At 41.9% G+C, this 20,262-nt stretch overlaps 1 protein-coding gene and 1 non-coding gene across 4 annotated transcripts in view; both read right to left on the reverse strand.

Annotated features, from left to right (window-relative positions):
• Positions 1 to 20,262, reverse strand: part of LOC131234836 (5'-3' exoribonuclease 3-like) — a 51,083-nt gene that overhangs the window by 22,875 nt on the left and 7,946 nt on the right. For all 3 annotated transcript variants that reach the window (XR_009165797.1, XM_058231815.1, XM_058231816.1), the window contains exon 5: positions 19,738 to 19,857. Coding sequence is in view for 2 of the 3 variants with exons in the window: in XM_058231815.1 (XP_058087798.1) it covers positions 19,738 to 19,857 (120 nt within the window). In the remaining variant the exon portion in view is untranslated. The remainder of the gene's footprint in view (positions 1 to 19,737; positions 19,858 to 20,262) is intronic.
• On the reverse strand, positions 7,253 to 7,357 carry LOC131235849 (small nucleolar RNA R71). Its single transcript, XR_009166368.1, has one exon. It is a non-coding gene; the product is annotated as a small nucleolar RNA R71 (small nucleolar RNA).

Genomic DNA, 20,262 nt, shown 5'->3' on the forward strand with positions numbered 1-20,262 from the left:
CTTCGACAGGGAGTCCCCTTTCCCCTTTCTTGTTTGCCATTGTTCTGGAGGCTGTCAATAGAATGTTGAGCAAAGGGCAGTTGGTGGGTCTTTTTTGGGGCTTCAAAGCAGAAAATGTAGAGAGTAGGATTTCTCATCTCTAGTTCATTGACGACACCCTTGTTCTTTGCGAGGCTGTTGCGTCTATGGTCAACAATCTGCATAAATTTGTGAGATGTTTTTTTAGGCTGTTTTAGGGTTAAAAGTCAATATTTCTAAAAGTGAAATCCTTGGGATCCACTTCTTTAAGGTCAAGGTGTCTGTCTTGGCTAATATGTTTAGATGTAGGGTTGTGTCCTTCCCATCTTCTTACCTTGGTCCACCTCTTTTGTATCAGCAACCACCCTTACATTGTTGAGAAGTGGAGCCACATCTAGGGCCGCGCACGACCGGTCGTGGAACCTGCTCGACTGGTCGTGGCCCCGGCTCGACCAGTCGTGGACTGGCTCGACTCGAACTCCAGCGAGCATTAAGTTTTTGGGTCCGAGATGCTCGACTGGTCGTGGGGTCCGCTCGACCGGTCGTGCAGTCCCTTCGACCGGTCGTGGTTACGCAGATTCGTTTCCGAATTTGATGAGGATTGCGAAAAATTGTGTCGCCTTTCGCAAGGGTGCGAAAGGGAAGTTGCCAAAACTATAAATTGGGGTCCTTAGGGCTATTCTAGGGTTAAGGTGAATATTGGAAAATATTTCTAAGGTGTGGGCAAGGGATTTTCTCTGTACTTCCAAGGGAGAGGTTAGTATATTGCCTTGTAATCTTTATTCGTTCTTCATAGTGGAAGTTTGCATCCGTTGTTTTTTACCCTAGTTTAGGGTTTTTCCACTTATATCTTGTCTTGTGGTTTGTTTGCATTGCTTTGATCTGTTTCTAGTTTATATTTCTTCTTGTTTATCGTTTGTGGGTGAGGCCTGAGATTGGATCTAGGCTTACTGCGTTGTTGGCGTGCTGCACAACAACTGGTATCAGAGCTATTGGTTTAGTTCTATTGGGAGCGATGATGGAAGAAGGAAAAACTAGAATTGAGAAGTTTGATGGTTCAAACTTTGCCTTCTGGAAGATGCAGATGGAGGATTATCTATATCAGAAGGACCTTTATATTCCTCTAGGAGGAAAAGAGAAGAAACCAGAAAAGATGACAAATGATGAATGATTTTTACTAGATATGAAGGCTTTAGGAACGATCCGACTCTCTTTGTCTAAGAGCGTCGCCTTCAACATATCTAAGATGAAAACTGCAAAAGAATTAATGGAAGCCCTAACCACTATGTATGAAAAGCCCTCAACATCCAATAAGGTTCATTTTATGAAACAGCTATTCAACATGAAGATGTCAGATGGTGGGAGCGTGACTGAACATTTAAACGAGTTCAATACAGTCACGAGCCAGTTGGAATTTGTTGGCATTATTTTTGAGGATGAGGTCAGGGCTTTATTGATCTTATCCAGTTTATCAGACAGTTGGGATGGTTTGGTGATTGCTATGAGCAATTCTTCAGGGTCGACAAAGCTAAAATTTAATGATGTAGCCAGTCTAATTCTCAGTGAAGAATCTTGAAGAAAGGCATCAGGAGTTTCAGGGGATTCAGGGAATGCTCTAAACGTTGAAGGAAGAGGAAGATCGCTGAACAAAGGAGGCAATAAACACGGGCGTTCTAAGTAGAGGAAGAAGTCCAAGGGATCGAAAGACAAAGACGGGTGTTGGCATTGCGACAAGAAGGGGCACATGAAATGTGATTGTAGGGCGCTCAAGAAACAAGAAGGAAGCTCTCAAGGCGGGAATGATTCAGTGAATCTATCTGAGGAGAGTGACACAGAGGCATTGATCTTGTCTCTTGATGTGAGGAATGAGTCTTGGGTTATAGACTTAGGTGCTTCATTTCATGCCACTTCATGTAAGGAAGTTCTATGTAACTATGTATCAGGTGACTTCGGGAGAGTCTACCTGGGTGATGATGAGCCGTGCAATATTGTTGGAAAGGGAGACGTTCATATGAATCAGAAAGACGGAACGGCGTTGAAATTAAAGGATGTCAGATATCTACCTAGTTTGAGAAGGAATCTGATCTCAGTGGGGCAGTTGGCCGATACCTGTTATGTGACGACATTCACCATTCTTGGAAGATGACAAAAGGTGTCTTAGTGATATCTCGAGGCAAAAAGGAAGGTACTTTGTAAGTGACTTCAGGATCGTATAGTTCACTCGCAGTCGCATTAACTGGAGTGAATGGGCAGTTATGGCATCAGAGGTTGGGACATATGAGTGAGAAAGGGATGAAAGTACTATTGTCAAAAGGGAAGCTACCAGGGCTGAAGTCTATTGACTTGGAATTCTACGAGGACTGCGTGTATGGCAAGCAGAAGAGGGTAAGTTTCAAGAAGACGGGACGCGCTCCAAAGACGCATCTGTTGGAGCTTGTACACACTGATGTGTGGGGACTGGCACAAGTATTATCTCTTGGTGGCTCACGTTATTTTGTTTCTTTTATTGATGATGCTAGTAGAAAACTATGGGTCTATTTCTTAAAGCATAAATCTGATGTATTTGATGTATTTAAGAAGTGGAAAGTTATGGTAGAAAACGAGATAGGTAAAACAGTAAAATGTCTCAGATCTGATAATGGGGGAGAGTACTGTGATAAAAGGTTTGAGGAGTATTGTACAGTAAATGGAATCAAACATCAGAAAACAATTCTAGGGACACTGCAACAGAACGGTGTGGCTGAGCGCATTAACAGGACCATCCTTGAGCGCGCCAAGAGCATGAGGTTACATGCAGGGTTGCCCAAGACCTTGTGGGCAGATGTTGTGAATACTGCCGCATACCTCATCAATAGAAGTCCCTCAGCACCATTAGATGGTGGGCTACCCAAAGAAACGTGGACTGGGAAGGAGGTGAACCTTGCACATCTCAGAGTGTTCGGTTGCACTTCATATGTTCACATTGATGCAGAGTACAGAAACAAGCTGGATGCGAATTCCAGGAGGTACACGTTTATAGGCTACGGGCAGCATGATTTTGGCTACAGGTTTTGGGATGCAGAAAACAGGAAAATCATCAGAAGCAAGGACGTAGTCTTCAATGAAAAAGTGATGCATAAGGACAGTGTACAAGAAAATAAGGCTGAGAAAAAAAAATTCGTAGAGTTGGAAGAGTTACCGGACACGGGTGTTACAGCGCCACAGGATGATCATGCACAGGAGCATTATGAGGCAGAGCCGCATACACCGGTTGTGAGGAGGTCTACTCGGGAGAGGAGACCCATGGTCCGATACTCACCCTCCTTACATTATCTACTGCTGACAGATAATGGTGAACCAGAGTGTTTTGAAGAGGCATTACAGTCGGATACATGGGTTAAGTGGGAGCAGGCCATGGATGAGGAGATGGACTCTCTTGAGTCTAATCGTACATGGGAGCTAGTCACTCTACCCAAGGGTAAGAAAGCTCTTCATAACAAGTGGGTTTACAGACTGAAGGAGGAGCATGATGGTTCGAAAAGGAATAAGGCTAGATTGGTTGTAAAAGGTTTTCAACAAAAGGCAGGTATCGATTTCACTGAAATATTTTCACCTGTGGTGAAAATGTCTACGATTCGCATGGTCTTGAGTATAGTGGCTACAGAGGACTTACATCTAAAGCAGCTAGATGTTAAGACAACCTTTCTTCATAGGGACCTTGAAGAAGAGATATATATGCATTAGCTGACAAGATACGTGGCACCAGAAAAGGAGAACAAGGTGTGCGGACTGAAAAAAGAGTCTATATGGTGAGGGTCAAATATTGCATATCGAACCCCATTTATTGCATGGATTTACAAGCATGATACCGTTTAATAGCCTAATTTAATTGAATTTGTGATGCAGGGTGTCTTCATGAGCTTGGACTGGGAAAGGACACTAAAAAGCATGGATTTACCGATCTGATGACACTAAAGCAGGGAACGGACTCTAGAAGACTAAGAGCGATGAAATTATACACCAGGGGTCCGCGAAAATCGAGAAACTGAAGCTCAAATGGCCTGAAAGTTAAGCAGAATGCAAGATCACAGCGTTCCCACCATCCGATTGGCTCGAAACTTCATACATGGGATTGGGACCATAAATTAACCGTACACATAAAAAATCAGCCATTGGATCACTGTGGAAGCGGCCCAACGGATAGATCAGCTCCTTAAATCCTTAAGTGGGGCCCACCTGACATCTGGATATTCTCCAGTTTTGGTCTCAACCGTTTAAATGAGCTGACAAAACGGATAGACGGAGTAGATTTCTCACAAACATCTCTGGGGAACCCATACAGGTAACGCATGTACATGTTATACACGTTCACCAGGCGTACAACAAAAAATCCAAAAGTCGGTCAGCAAACGCTGACCGACTTCATCGTCTCCAACTCATAGATGGAAACAGCGTCCGCCGCTGTCCATCTGTTTTGCGGTAGTGGGGCTCACCTATCATACAAAGGTACGATCTGGACCGCTCATTGTGACCATAAGATGGGTACTATCACATTCATGATGAATCTTTGGTTCCATGTGCCCGATCACAAAACATCTATGTTCAAACTTGGGATGGACGGCCGAATGAAAAGCTCAGTATGCCACACCAAATCCTGTCAGAAACTATCCGTTTTCATCTAAAATTTCGAGCTGAATACAATGAACGGGGTTGATTGATCCAAAAACATCTCTGCAGGGCCCACCGAACATGTCAGCGTGCTCTGTTTATCGCAGGCCCTGCATCCGTGAAAACCGGACGCTGAGGCTGTTCTGTGATCAAGGGGACGGTCGGATCCATGATCCGGACCGTCCGCATGCTCGATCAGGTGGTCCTGACCCCCTCTAAGAAGTCAGATTCCGAGTTTAGACGATCAGTCGTCCAAAATTTCAATCCAAACGCAAGTGCCTCTTGCGTTTTCTGCTGCTGCGCACGCTGCTGCAGCGCCTGGCTGCGTAAGAAGCTTTCTAGGAGCTTTCTGCACAGACGCCAGGAACCACAGGATTGCACCTAAGGAGACGGAAAACGTGAAGCAAAGGGGGGCAGTGGCTGGAAAGAAAAAAGGCTTGGGACAGGAGCAGAGAAGGCTGAGGACGTGAGCACGGCTTGGAGTTTTTATGGCTGGGGAGGATGCACGTGATCGTGGGAGCAGGCTTGGATGATTGAAGGAGAAAACAGGGAATTCCTTTTGTTTCCTTTTTCTTTTTCTTTTATTGATTTTTTTCCTTTCCTTTTGTTTATTTGTTTATTTTAGCCCATTCATGTGTGGCTAAACCCCTTAGCTAGGGCTAAGGGGTGAAGCTTGTAGCGTGATGAGAAGAATTTTATGCCTTTAATTCTAGTTTAAACTGAATGGATTTGGTATTGGGTTGATTGTGAGGGAATGTTTTCAGTTTTTAATGGTCTGTTGTGACTAAAATTACAATAGGTTTGCGATGGCTTTGAATATTCCTTTCCTCTTTTTATATTCATGAAGTCAGGAAGCCCTGTTGTTCATCATTGTCCCATGGGCATGATAGGATGACAGTACCTTCCTGATCTTCATGGCATGTTGATTGATTGATAATTAGATTAATTCTGTTGTTTGCTTTGTCTCCTGGGCATGGTTTGGTGATGGAATCCAATCTAATTCATACACCTTTCATCTCTTGAAACCTATATCAATGGCAGTTCAGTAAAATTCCATAATTTGTGATACTGGCATAAGATCTCCCTGATCTCTACAAGTGGATCCTCTGAATCCCTAGTTTCCTTCCTCTGAATTCCTTAAAGTCTTAGATAATTATTCCACAATTATTTCCTAAATTATATCACTTCTTAGTCTAGTTCTATTTCTACTTGATTTTAGATAACGTACAGGTATCAGTCCCTGTGGATTCGACCTCGGTCTTACCGAGTTTATTACTACATCACAACCCTATACTTGGGGAGTGAACAAGTTTTTGGCGCCGTTGCCGGGGACTGATAGTTACGATTTTCTGAAATTAATTGGTTTTAGGATTAGTTTAAGATTAGGATTTTATTAACCTTAGTTTTTATTTATTTATTTATTTTTATTTGAGTTCAAAACTAACTTGTTTCCTGTTTTATAGGATCTGGATATAAGTTTCTCAATTGGTAATCCCTTCCTAATCTCTCTACTTTTTCATATTTTTAGAATTTTTGTTATTTCTTTCCCTTCTTAGAAATTAACTTTCTATTTTTTTTTTTTTTTATTTTAGTAACTTTCTAATTCTAACACTTTTAGAATCTAGTTTTGTTTCCTAATTTATTTTTAGAATTTTTGATTAGGAACTAACCTTCTTATTTAGTAGGCCTTTAAGATAGAAATTTCTAATTCGGTACACTCCTTCCCTACTTTCTATTTTTCAATTCTCTTTTAGTAATCTACTTTCTAGTTTAGGACTCTCTTAACTTATTTTAGAAATTTTCACTTTCTTTTAGGAATACTTTCTTTTAGAAATTAGCTTACTACTACCTTTATTTTAAAGGATTGTTCCTCTTCTTTTTAGTATCTAACTTATTTTTGTTTTATTTTGCAGGTCTTTAACTTAGGAGCTTCAATTTGGTAATTCCTTTCCAACTCTCCCTCTCTTTCTTTCTAGATTTTCTTTTCCTTTCTTAGGATTAGGTTTTTAATTGAGGACTGCGAGTGTTTCATGCCCAAGTGGGCCCGTGACAACACTCGACGTCTCTTGACTGAAGGAGAATTGGTTGAGGGGTTGACTATCCATCGCAGGACTAGACACTGCTCGAAATCCCCTGAGTTAAGTGAAGTTATGGCTGAAGACCAACCTCCTCTACTTCCACCTAGGGTGGAGGATACCCAAGATGAGAATGAGGTGCAACAGGCACCCCCGCCTCGTACTTTACGAGATTATCTACAACCGGCGGGAGTGAGTACGCCCTCATGCATGATTTTTCCTGAAAATACAGGACAAATGGACATCAAGCCAGGAGTTATCCAACTCCTTCCCAAATTCCATGGACTTGAATCAGAGAGTCCATATTTACATTTGAAAGAGTTCGATGAAATAATAGCTACATTATGTTTTCCTAATGTATCTGAGGATACAATTAGGCTGAAACTCTTTCCTTTTTCCTTAAAAGAGAAAGCTAAGACGTGGTTACATTCACTGCGTCCTAGATCCATTGGCACATAGAACGACATGTAGAGGGAATTCATAAAAAATTCTTCCCACATCATAAAACGATTACCCTCGAAAGCGATCATGAACTTTGCCCAAAAGGAAGATGAAACATTCTTTCAATGTTGGGAAATGTTCAAAGATTTGGTTAGTTCATGCCCACAACACGGATTTGAAACGTGGCGCATTACAAATTTTTTCTATGATGGACTGACATCTTCCATGCGCCAAATGGTCGAGACAATGTGTAATGGAGAGTTCATTAATAAAGATATCGACGAGGTATGGGACTACCTCGATAGTTTGGCTGAAAAAACACAATCTTGGGACTATTACCCAAAGTCGAACACCACGTCTAGGCCGACTCAATTAAAGGAGAAAGGTGGATTATATCTCTTGAAAGAAGAGGATGATCTCAAGTGTAAAGTGACTACGCTCATAAGGAAAGTTGAGGCCATGGAAGGAAAGAAGGATAAGGTCAATGAAATTGTTTGCGGCATCTGTGATTGCAACATTCACACAACTGAAAACTGTCCTACAATACCTGCCTTTCGAGGAGTGTTGAATGAACAAGCCAATGCCGTAAATAACTATCAAAGACCTTTTACTGGACCTAACTCCAACACATACAATCCTGGCTGGAAAAATCATCCAAACTTTAGTTGGAGGAATGGACAAACGGCGACTCCTCCAGGTTTCTTCAATCAAAATCCAAATCAAGTGAAACCTCAAGAGGAACCGGTTCAAAATCCCATACAAGAGCTGGCTCAGGCAATGCGGGGAATCACAGATTTTATGCAAAAGATAGATTCTCGTATGACGGTTATAGAAAAGGGGATGCTTCATGCACAACCTCTCCCCAATCCTAAACCGCAGTACGAGAATAATGATCCCAGCTCTTCAAATCAGATGGGGCATGCTAAATCCATCACCACTCTTAGGAGTGGGAAGATCATTGATAAAACTCTTCCGGTTAGGCCCGAAAAGCCTCAAGAACCAAAAGAGGACAACAATGATGGATCCAATGATGCCCCACAAAAAGTAGAACCAGAACTTTTAGAGAAGCCAATTGCTCCATTCCCCCAACGGTTGGTTTCACCAAAACCTCTCTCTAACTCTCAGGATATCCTAGAGGTGTTGAAACAGGTGAAAGTCAACATTCCTCTACTTGATGTCGTTAAACAGATACCTTCATATGCCAAATTCCTGAAAGACTTATGCACGACCAAAAGACGGAAAATTATTCAAAAGAAAATCTTCTTGACTGAGAAAGTGAGTGCCATCCTGAAGCAAGACGTGCCGCAGAAATTCAAGGATCCCGGTAGCCCAACCATATCATGTGTAATCGGGAACCATCGAATTGATCACGCACTTCTTGACTTAGGAGCGAGCGTCAATCTGATTCCCTACTCGGTATACAAACAGTTAGGTTTGGGTGAATTAAAACCCACCCTAACCACACTACAACTTGCTGATCGCTCTGTTCGTGTACCAAGAGGGATAATTGAGGATGTGTTGGTCCAAGTTGATAGATTTTACTACCCTGTAGACTTTATCATCCTGGACACCGAACCCATCAATAACATGAGCACTCGATTCCCGTCATTCTTGGTCGCCCATTCCTTGCCACGTCAAATGCAATTATCAATTGCGGGAATGGTATCATGACTATGTCTTTTGGAAATTTGACATTGGAGTCAAACATTTTTTCTATAACGGGAGCAACTCAGAGGATGATGACGATTTCCACGACATTAACATGATTGACTCTTTCGTGGAAGATACGACACCTCTAACCTTATCCTCCGACCATCTAGAGACGTGCATGGCCCACTCCCATGATTTTGATGATGACATGATTAGGGAGACGTGCGCCTTGCTTGATACTGCACCGGTACTTGAAGTTAACCGATGGAGGCCACAATTTGAAGAATTACCACAAACTGATGTAGTGCCTCTACCGTCTAACCTCAAGCCGCCGAAGCTTGACCTCAAACCTTTGCCCTCTGATTTGAAATATGCATATTTGGGTCAAGATGAGACATACCCGGTGGTGATCTCTGCCCACCTGGAGAAAGAACAGGAGAGTATGCTTATATCTACTCTCATTGAGCATAAAGGAGCCCTGGGATGGACGATAGCGGACCTCAAAGGAATCGATCCCTCGATTTGTACTCATCACATATATCTTGAGGATAATGCAAAAACCGCTCGGCAACCACAACGTAGACTAAATCCAAACATGAAGGAAGTGGTTAAGGCCGAGGTTCTTAAACTATTGGATGTGGGTATTATATACCCTATATCTGACAGTCAATGGGTGAGTCCAACTCAAGTGGTTCCTAAGAAGTCCGGAATCACCATCGTAGCCAATGCTAATAATGAACTCGTACCAACTAGAGTCACTACTGGTTGGAGAATGTGCATTGACTACAGGAAGTTGAATACCGTCACGAGGAAAGACCACTTTCCTTTACCATTCATTGATCAGATCCTGGAAAGGTTAGCTGGTCATTCCTATTACAGTTTCCTTGATGGGTATTCGGGCTACAACGAGATAGAGATAGCCCCGAAGACCAGGAAAAGACCACATTTACATGTCCCTACGGCACCTTTGCCTATCGAAGGATGCCATTCGGACTATGTAATGCCCCTGCCACCTTTCAGCGATGTATGCTTAGTATCTTTTCTGATATGGTGGGGCAATATCTAGAGGTCTTCATGGACGACTTCTCTGTTTATGGTCCATCTTTCAGCAAGTGCTTGGAAAGTCTTAAATGTGTGCTGAAAAGATGTGAAGAAAAGAACTTGGTACTTAATTGGGAGAAGTGCCATTTCATGGTTCAGAAGGGAATTGTCCTTGGGCATATCATCTCGTCCAAAGGAATCGAGGTAGATAAGGCAAAAATCGATCTTATCTCTAACCTACCTCCACCCAAGAACATCAGAGACGTGCGATCCTTCTTAGGACACGCAGGATTTTAAAAGCGATTCATAAAGGACTTTAGTCTCCTCTCTCGCCCTTTATGTAATCTTCTTCAAAAGGATGCTCTGTACAAGTGGACTGAGCAATGCCAGGAAGCTTTCACCAAGCTTAAGGGCACGTTAACCACTGCACCTATCATGCAGCCACCCGACTGGAGCCTTCCTTTTGAGCTTATGTGCGACGCTTCTGATTATGCTCTTGGGGCGGTCCTAGGCCAGAGAAAAGATAAGAAGCCCTACGTCATTCATTACGCGAGTAGGACTCTAAATCCTGCCCAAGTGAACTACTCGACTACGGAAAAGGAACTCTTAGCTGTAGTGTTCGCCTTGGACAAATTTAGGTCCTACTTGATCGGATCCAAGATCATTATCTACACAGATCATGCGGCACTTAAGTATCTTCTTTCTAAGAATGATTCTAAGCCCCGCTTGATACGATGGATCCTTCTACTCCAAGAATTTGATTTGGAAATTAAAGATAAAAAGGGAGTAGAGAACGTAGTGGCCGATCACCTTTCTCGCCTTACTACCTCGATTCCCTTGAGACAACCCATATCAATGACATGTTCCCTGAGGAACAATTGTTTAGAGTCTCCCATTCACCTTGGTTCGCTAATATTGCTAATTTTCTTATCACAGGTTCTATACTAACACATTGGACTGCGCAAGATAAGAAGAAATTTTTCACCGAGGTGCGCAACTTTTCCTGGGATGATCCTTATTTATTTAAATATTGCCGGACCAAATTCTAAGGAGATGTGTACTAGATGAGCATCAGAGCGTCATCTCCTTTTGTCACTCGAGGCTGTGGTGGTCACTTTTCTGCTAAAAAGACCACGGCCAAGATTCTGCATTGTGGCTTTTCTTGGCCCACTATGTTTAGGGACACTCATGAGTTTTGCAAAGCTTGTGAGCGTTGTCGAAATTGGGAGCATTGTCCGTCGAAATATGATGCCTTTGAATCCCATCCTTATCATTGAAGCATTTGATTCTTTGGGGCATCGATTTCATGGTACCATTCCCCCAATCGTTTGGAAATCTATATATTTTGCTCGCCGTGGATTATGTCACTAAATGGGTCGAAGCGATTCCGTGTCGAAAGAATGACCATCGCACGGTCATTAAATTCCTAAAAGAAAACATCCTTTCTCGATTCGGAACGCCTCGAGCCATCATTAGTGATGGGGGCTCACACTTTTGTAATAGACCATTCGAGAGCTTAATGAAGAAATACGGTATCTCTCATAAGGTGAGCACCCCATACCATCCACAGACAAGTGGACAAGCTGAGATTTCTAATAGGGAGATTAAACACATTTTGGAGAAAACGGTTAACCCTGATCGTAAGGATTGGTCAATCCGATTGATCGATGCTTTATGGGCATACCGTACTGCCTTTAAAACTCCTATTGGAATGTCTCCCTTTAGACTTGTCTATGGGAAAGCTTGTCACTTGCCCGTGGAGTTGGAACATAAAGCATACTGGGTGATCAAAAATCTTAATTTCAATCTGGACAACGCTGGCTCGCTACGCAAACTTCAATTGAATGAACTTGAAGAAATCCGGAATGATGCGTACGATAATTCGAGAATTTACAAGGACAAGATGAAAGCATTTCATGACCAACACATTTTGCGAAAATCATTCACGCCTGGTCAGAAGGTCCTTTTGTACAATTCTCGATTACATCTCTTTCCGGGTAAGCTTCGATCTCGTTGGACCGGCCCTTACATTGTTGTTACTGTTTTTCCTCATGGGGCCGTTGAGATAAGAGATCCCGACAATGGCAAGGAGTTTAAAGTAAATGGACATCGTTTAAAGCCATTTGTCGAGAAATTTGATTCAGAGGACATGTCCATGCCTCTGACTGATCCTGTTTACCAGGACTGATCTCCTAGTCTGATGGAGGTATAGGTAGGTTTATCGCTTTCATAGGATTATGGTAGTTGCTTTATTTGTCTGGCTGAAGACGGTAAACTTAGCGCTCCTGGGAGGCAACCCAGCTCTTCATTTCATTTCGTTTTTATCATTAGTTAGTTCAATGTTTGTGGGTAACATTACTGCAAACCCTCACGAGACTACAACTCGTCCACTAGGGGTAACCTAGGGGTTTAAAGGCTTGTTGCATACGCTAAATGCAATCGAGAGCACCTGCGAAAGTGGTATAGGTAGGATTTTATTTTTGTTAGTTTTGTGTTATTTTCTCTCTCGTGCTGACTGGATTCCATGCTGCGATATCTTTGAAAGTCTCTCATGATTCATCATCCAGGTACTATCTTCCCTTCACTTTTTCTTTACTTTTGTTGTTCTATGCGCATTCCATACTCATATCTTTTACATTGAGGACAATGTAGCTTTTAGGTTGGGGGTGGGAGATTAGTTTACCTAATCAGTATTTTCTTGAGCAAAAATTGTGAAAATTTTTAAATTTTTTCTGGACTTTCTGGTGAATTCAAAGTGATTTGACAACCATCTTTGATTTAGAATCACAGGATATGGAATGTTGGTGATTTACTGCTCTTGGATTCAGTTGCTCGTTAGATTTCACAGTTAAGTTTAATCCATGATTAGAAGTTGTAAACATTGATTGAGTCATGATTTCACATGTCACATCTCGCTTACACATTAAGATTTCAGTTTGAAACTGAAGGGTTAATTTGGTGATCAGTAAGCATAGAAGGAACCAACTTGAACAATTGCCCGTCAAGATCAATTAAAAGGAAGAGATACCGTTGAAAAAGGTTAGGCAAAGAATCTTCACTATAGGTTTGCTCCCTATAAGTGTGGACTTCATTCCCCTTCTTAGTTTTAAAAAAAAAAAAAAAAAAAAAAAAAAAAAACTGAAGGAATGAAAAGATGATCTTTGAGGCAAGCTTTGGTTATTATGAATTCTCTTGTTGATTACCAACGATATCCTGAAATAAAGAATTGAATATTAATGTTGAAAGTTGGGATTACACTTTACATCTGTGGAACTCAATGTTTAGGATTATTTCTAATTAAGGGACTAATACTTTGAATGAAGTTTACCGTGTATTTGAGTCTAGGAGAGAGTAAGGCCCAACATTCATGAATTGTTGAATTCTGAATATCTAGATTGTTTTCCAAAATCACTCGAGTTCATAGAAATTCTCCTGTAATTATCAACTTATTTTTCGCATACTTTGCTCGGGACTAGCAAAATGCTGGTTGGGGGTTATGTTGAGGGTCAAATATTGCATATCAGACCCATTTATTGCATGGATTTACAAGCATGACACCGTTTAATAGCCTAATTTAATTGAATTTGTGATGCAGGGCGTCTTCATGAGCTTGGACTGGGAAAGGACACTAAAAAGCATGGATTTACCGATCTGATGACACTAAAGCAGGGAACGGACTCTAGAAGACTAAGAGCGACGGAATTATACACCAGGGGTCCGCGAAAATCGAGAAACTGAAGCTCAAATGGCCTGAAAGTTAAGCAGAATGCAAGATCACAGCGTTCCCACCATCCGATTGGCTCGAAACTTCATACATGGGATTGGGACCATAAATTAACCGTACACATAAAAAATCAGCCATTGGATCACTGTGGAAGCGGCCCAACGGATAGATCAGCTCCTTAAATCCTTAAGTGGGGCCCACCTGACATCTGGATATTCTCCAGTTTTGGTCTCAACCGTTTAAATGAGCTGACAAAACGGATAGACGGAGTAGATTTCTCACAAACATCTCTGGGGAACCCATACAGGTAACGCATGTACATGTTATACACGTTCACCAGGCGTACAACAAAAAAATCCAAAAGTCGGTCAGCAAACGCTGACCGACTCCATCGTCTCCAACTCACAGATGGAAACAGCGTCCGCCGCTGTCCATCTATTTTGCGGTAGTGGGGCTCACCTATCATACAAAGGTACGATCTGGACCGCTCATTGTGTCCATAAGATGGATACTACCACATTCATGATGAATCTTTGGTCCCATGTGCCCGATCACAAAACATCTATGTTCAAACTTGGGATGGACGGCCGAATGAAAAGCTCAGTATGCCACACCAAATCCTGTCAAAAACTATCCGTTTTCATCTAAAATTTCGAGCTGAATACAATGAACGGGGTTGATTGATCCAAAAACATCTCTGCAGGGCCCACCGAACATGTCAGCGTACTCTGTTTATCGCAGGCCCTGCGTCCGTGAAAACCAGACGCTGAGGCTGTTCTGTGATCAAGGGGACGGTCGGATCCATGATCCGGACCGTCCGCATGCTCGATCAGGTGGTCCTGACCCCCTCCAAGAAGTCAGATTCCGAGTTTGGACGATCAGTCGTCCAAAATTTCAATTCAAACGCAAGTACCTTTTGCGTTTTCTGCTGCTGCGCACGCTGCTGCAGCGCCTGGCTGCGTAAAGAGGAGTGCGTAACTCCCTCTCCTGGGGGGGCGAGAGGACTATAAGGAGGCTTGGAGGGGTTGGTTTTGAACGTAAGGAAGAAAATGAGCGACGGTTTGGTGAAAAAGAAAGAACGGAGAAGACTGGGGGCGGCTGCTGCTGTGCACGGCTGAGAAAAAGGCAGGGAGCAAAGGACGTGGAGTTTGACTTGGAGTTTTTATGGCTGGGGAGGATGCACGTGATCGTGGGAGCAGGCTTGGATGATTGAAGGAGAAAACAGGGAAATTCTTTTGTTTCCTTTTTCTTTTCCTTTTATTGATTTTCTTCCTTTTCTTTTGTTTATTTGTTTATTTTAGCCCATTCCTGTGATCGGCTAAACCTCTTAGCTAGGGCTAAGGGGTGAAGCTTGTAGCGTGATGGGAAGAATTTTATGCCTTTAATTCTATTTTAAACCTGAATGGATTTGATATTGGGTTGATTGTGAGGGAATGTTTTCAGTTTTTATGGTCCATTGTGACTAAAATTACAATAGGTGCGATGGCTTTGAGCATGTTTCTATGTTCTTTTAATGTTTATGACATCGGGAAGCCCCGTTGTTCATCATTGTCCCATGGGCATGGTAGGATGACGATACCCTTCCTGATCTTCATGGCATGTTGATTGATTGATAATTAGATTAATTCATTGTTTGCTTTGTCTCCTGGGCATGGTTTGGTGATGGAATCCATTCTAATTCATACACCTTTCATCTCTTGAAACCTATATCAATGGCATTTCAGTAAATTTCCATAATTTGTGATCCTGGCATAAAATCTCCCTGATCTCTACAAGTGGATCCTCTGAATCCCTAGTTCCCTTTCTCTGAATACCTTAAAGTCTTAGATAATTATTCAACAATTATTTCCTAAATTATATCACTTCTTAGTCTAGTTCTATTTCTACTTGATTTTAGATAACGTACAGGTTCAGTCCTGTGGATTCGACCTCGGTCTTACCGAGTTTATTACTACATCACAACCCTATACTTGGGGAGTGAACATCTATAAAATAAGCAGGCTCCGAGGCAGTGGTATAAGAAGTTCGGCAGTTTCATGTCGGGAAACGGTTTTAGGAGATGTCATGCAGACCATTGTTGTTATTTGAAGAAGTTTGATAAGTCGTACATCATCCTTCTTCTGTACATTGATGATATGCTTGTGGCCGGTTCAAGCATGAAGGACATCTTAGATCTCAAAAGACAACTGTCTAGAGAATTTGCCATGAAGAATTTAGGAGCTACAAAACAAATCCTAGGCCTGAGGATAAAGCGTGACAGGGAAAACAAGAAATTAGTTCTGTCATAGGCAGAGTACATAGCCAAGGTACTTGATCGATTCAATATGGGAGGTGCTAAGCCAGTTAGCACTCCATTAGCCAACCACTTCAAGCTATCTAAGGAGCAAGGGGCAAAGACACAGGAGGAACAAGACTACATGGCTAAAGTCCCATACACGTCAGCTATTAGGAGTCTCATGTATGCTATGGTGAGCACGAGGCCAGACATTGCTCAAGCAGTGGGAGTTGTTAGCAAGTTCATGAACAACCCCGAGAAGGAACATTGGGAAGCTGTGAAGTGGATTCTTAGATACCTCGTAGGTACTAAGGATGTAGGGCTGTGCTCTGGTGGATGGGAAATCAAGCTAAAAGGCTACGTGGATTCAGATTTGGTGGAGATATCGACAGCAGAAGAAGCACTACAGGTTATGTCTTTACTCTGAGTAGTGTTGCAGTCAGTTGCGTCTCTCAATTACAGAAGATAGTATCTATCAGTACGACGGAAGCAAAATATGTTGCAGCTACAGAAGCATGCAAGGAGATGGTGTGGATGCAAGGTTTCATGGAAGAGTTGGGTAAGAAGCAAGCAGATTGCAAGCTATACAATGACAGTCAGAGTGCAATACACTTGGCTAAGAATTCAGTCTTTCATTCAAGGACCAAGCATATTGCCATCAGATATCACTTCATACATTCGTTACGGAAAGATGGATCGATTGCTCTGGAGAAGATTCATACAAGTGAGAATCCTCGGATATGCTAGCCAAGGCGGTCACACGGGAAAAGCTAAAGCTCTGTTCAGCTTTGATTAGTCTTCAGGCTTGAAGACGAAGAGGTGGTACACTCCGGATGAAGAAGACGAGGTTTATGGCGATGTGTCTCCAAGTGGGAGATTGTTGAGAAGTGGAGCCACATCTAGGGCCGCGCACGACCGGTCGTGGGACCTGCTCGACCGGTCGTGGCCCCCTGCTCGACCAGTCGTGGACTGGCTCGACTCAAAGTCCAGCGAGCATTAGTTTTTGGTTCCGAGGTGCTCGACCGGTCGTGGGGTCCGCTCGACCGGTCGTGCAGTCTGCTCGACCGGTCGTAGTTACACAGATTCGTTTCCAAATCTGATGTGGACTGCGGATTTCTGGGTCGCCTTTTGCAAGTGTGCGAAAGAGAAGTTGCCAAAACTATAAATTGGGGTCCTTAGGGCTATTCTAGTGTTAAGGTGAATATTGGGAAATATTTCTAAGGTGTGGGCAAGGGATTTTCTCTGTAATTTTAAGGGAGAGGTTAGTACATTGTCTTGTAATCTCTGTTCGTTCTTCATAATGGAAGTTTGCATCCATGGTTTTTTACTCTAGTTTGGGGTTTTTCCACGTATATCTTGTCTTGTGGTTTGTTTGCATTGCTTTGATCTGTTTCTAGTTTATATTTCTTCTTTTTTATCGTTTGTGGGTATGGCCTAAGATTGGATCTAGGCTCACTGCGTTGTTGGCGTGCTGCGCAACATACACCTCTAGGATAAGGTCATTAAGTGTATGGAGAGGAAACTCTCTTCATGGAAGAGCAGAAACCTAACATTAGGAGGAAGGATAACGCTAATCAAAGCTGCCCTTTCTAATCTCCTTATTATTTTATGTCATTGTTTAAATGCCCAAAATATGTCCTAGGTAAGATAGACAAACTAAGAGGGGATTTTATCTGGCAAGGTGCTTTAGCCAAGGGTAAATTCCATTTACTTCATTAAAAGGAGGTTGCAAGCCTTATTGTGAAGAAGGTGCAAAGATTAGAAGCCTGGAAGACGTCAACGATGCCCTTTTAGGAAAGTTGATTTGGAGGTTTGATCTAATGAGGATAGCCTCTAGAGGTCCATTATTGATAGCAACTGTGGTGTTTCTAATTTAGGCTAGGGGTTCAAGCCATCCTCTCTTTATAGACCGTCTTCCACGTGGAAGGCGATCGCCCAATTGGATGGGCGAGTGGTTGAGGGGGTTGGTTTTTCCATAAGGGAAGGTACAATAATTCAGTTATGGGTTGATATTTGGTTGGGTGAGGTCCCTTTGAGATCGGCGTTCCCTAACTTGGCTGCCCTTTCCCTCGACCTAGATATCTCCATTGCTCCTTTTGTTTTTGGTCTGGTTTTGATGGGGTTTGGGTTCCTTTCTATAGAAGAAAACCTTTTGATATTGAGATGGACGTGTTGATGGGCCTTGTTTAGTTTCTTCATGGTGTCTCTCCGTCTCCAGGTTATCTAGATACTTTGGTTTGACACAGATAAATCTGGTTGATTCTCTGTCAAGTCACTCTTTTACCATATTTCTAGGGTTCTTCTTCAGTTTGTTGTTCTCAAACTAGGCATTTATGGTTTTACAGTGCCCCCCTAAGGTTGTGGCTTTCGATTGGCTTGTTGGGAGGAACAGATTCCTCACAGCTGATAATCTAAAAAAATGAACAATTGTGCTTCCTAATATTTTCTTGCTCTACATGAATGGCATGAAATCCATGGATCATCTTTTCATCTTTCATTCTTTTGCAAACGAAGTGTGGGTTCACATTATGGAGGTCTTCAAAATTTCTTAACTTATGCCAAGTTTGATTGAGCAGTTGTTCTCTTTTTGGCATGAAGGTGTCCTAGGGTCTTCTCTTAAGAAGAAATGGAGATTGTCCCTACTTGTTGATCTTTGGTCTATTTGGGATGAAAGGAATAATCTTTGTTTTAGGAACAAAGTGGTTCCATTTTAAGGGTTTCAATAATAAAAAAAATTGTATCGTAGGGAGTGGCTCCTTAAGTGGTTGGGGCAGTGTTTGTGTTGGTTGGGTGTGTGTATTCCAATGTTTTAAATATCGTTATCATCTAATGTATCACACCCTTGGGATACGGATACATATCGGTTATCGCATGGGATATATCGGTTGTATCGCGTAATGTATCACTGTTGTTGGGAAACATGGGAATATTGGGAAATTGGTCAATTTTTTCAATGAAACTTCAGGAATTGTTGAAAAAGACATCAATACGCACATAGAAATCAAAACATTACAAAAAAAAAAAAAAAAGTTGCACGTAAAAGGGGTTTCCTTTGTATAGGGTCCTAATATATGCGCTTTCCAATTGAACTGATGCAAGTATATTCAAAGTCCATTCATATAATTTATAAACGTACGGAAACACAAGTAATACATTCAAACGCAAAAGAAGAATCATTAGACCAGGTTACACACATGTTTAATTTTGTGTTTGGATACAAAGATTGCAACTAATTTGCAAGAAATTGAGAAATTTCAATTTTTCTCAATTTTCCGCAATTTGACCCATCTCCCCCAAATTTCAAAATCGAATTGTCAAATCCATGATTTTTCATAGAAAACATGAAGAATCATTGATTTGACACTAATTTAATGTGATATACAACAAAACAATGGATCGAAAATTGAAAATGCTCATAGGATCAAATAGGTGGCATATATCGGCACTACTTGTGCGTTTTGTATCGCATAGGTGGGATACAAGATATATCGTGAGATATATCGGCTGATATCGTCAATATTTAAAACAATGGTTTATTCTTTGCCTTCATACCTTTTCAATAAAATTCTTTATTTCCACTTTAAAATTTAAAAATAAAAAAATAAAATAATAAAATAAAATTGATGTGTTCACAAAATCTAACCCGCCATAAGATGCTTCATCTCAAAAACATCCAAAGCCCATAAATCATACCAATCCAAAACATAGATGGGCCACAACACAAGGAACACATTGAGAGATAAAAATGCCCACTATTGATATGCATAGGGGACACATCGTGTTGTGAGCTTATGGGGGTACCAGAACCACTCGAGAGCGCCCCTCAAATTTGTAGCTCATTCAAGTAGCACTAAAATCAGTCATACCAAGCCATACACGCAGTGACGAGTATTTGGATTGTATCCATCACGATTCCGTTGTAGCCGTATGAATGACATAATCTTATGCTCTCCCTCACCAGGAACATTTGCATCAGACAATATAACCTAAGAAAAAAAAAAATCAGACATAATGGCCATATGGAGATATTTGAAGGCGAACAATGAAGATCCAATTCGGAAATCCTACTCTCACCACATCCCAATGACTGTTTAACATCCAGGCCGTTCAATGCATTCATCATGCGTAAATGGGATGGAAAGATGGATCATCAGGCTGGCCACAAGTATAAGAAAAAAAATGCATGATACGGCCCACCCGATGACCTGAATGGCCAGAGTTCCAAGCGAAGGAGCAAACACGACGTGGTCCATTGGAAGAACTGCATAGACCTCATAGAGTAGATACATTACCACAAGAACCTTAGGACCCATTTGGATGCAATTGCGCAAAAAAGGGGTTTCCAGAAAAGGAGTTTCAAGCCTGCTTTTACCATCAACTTGACAGAAATC

The sequence above is a fragment of the Magnolia sinica genome, chromosome 19 (genome assembly GCF_029962835.1).
Source record: "Magnolia sinica isolate HGM2019 chromosome 19, MsV1, whole genome shotgun sequence".
Taxonomy (NCBI): Eukaryota; Viridiplantae; Streptophyta; class Magnoliopsida; order Magnoliales; family Magnoliaceae; genus Magnolia; species Magnolia sinica.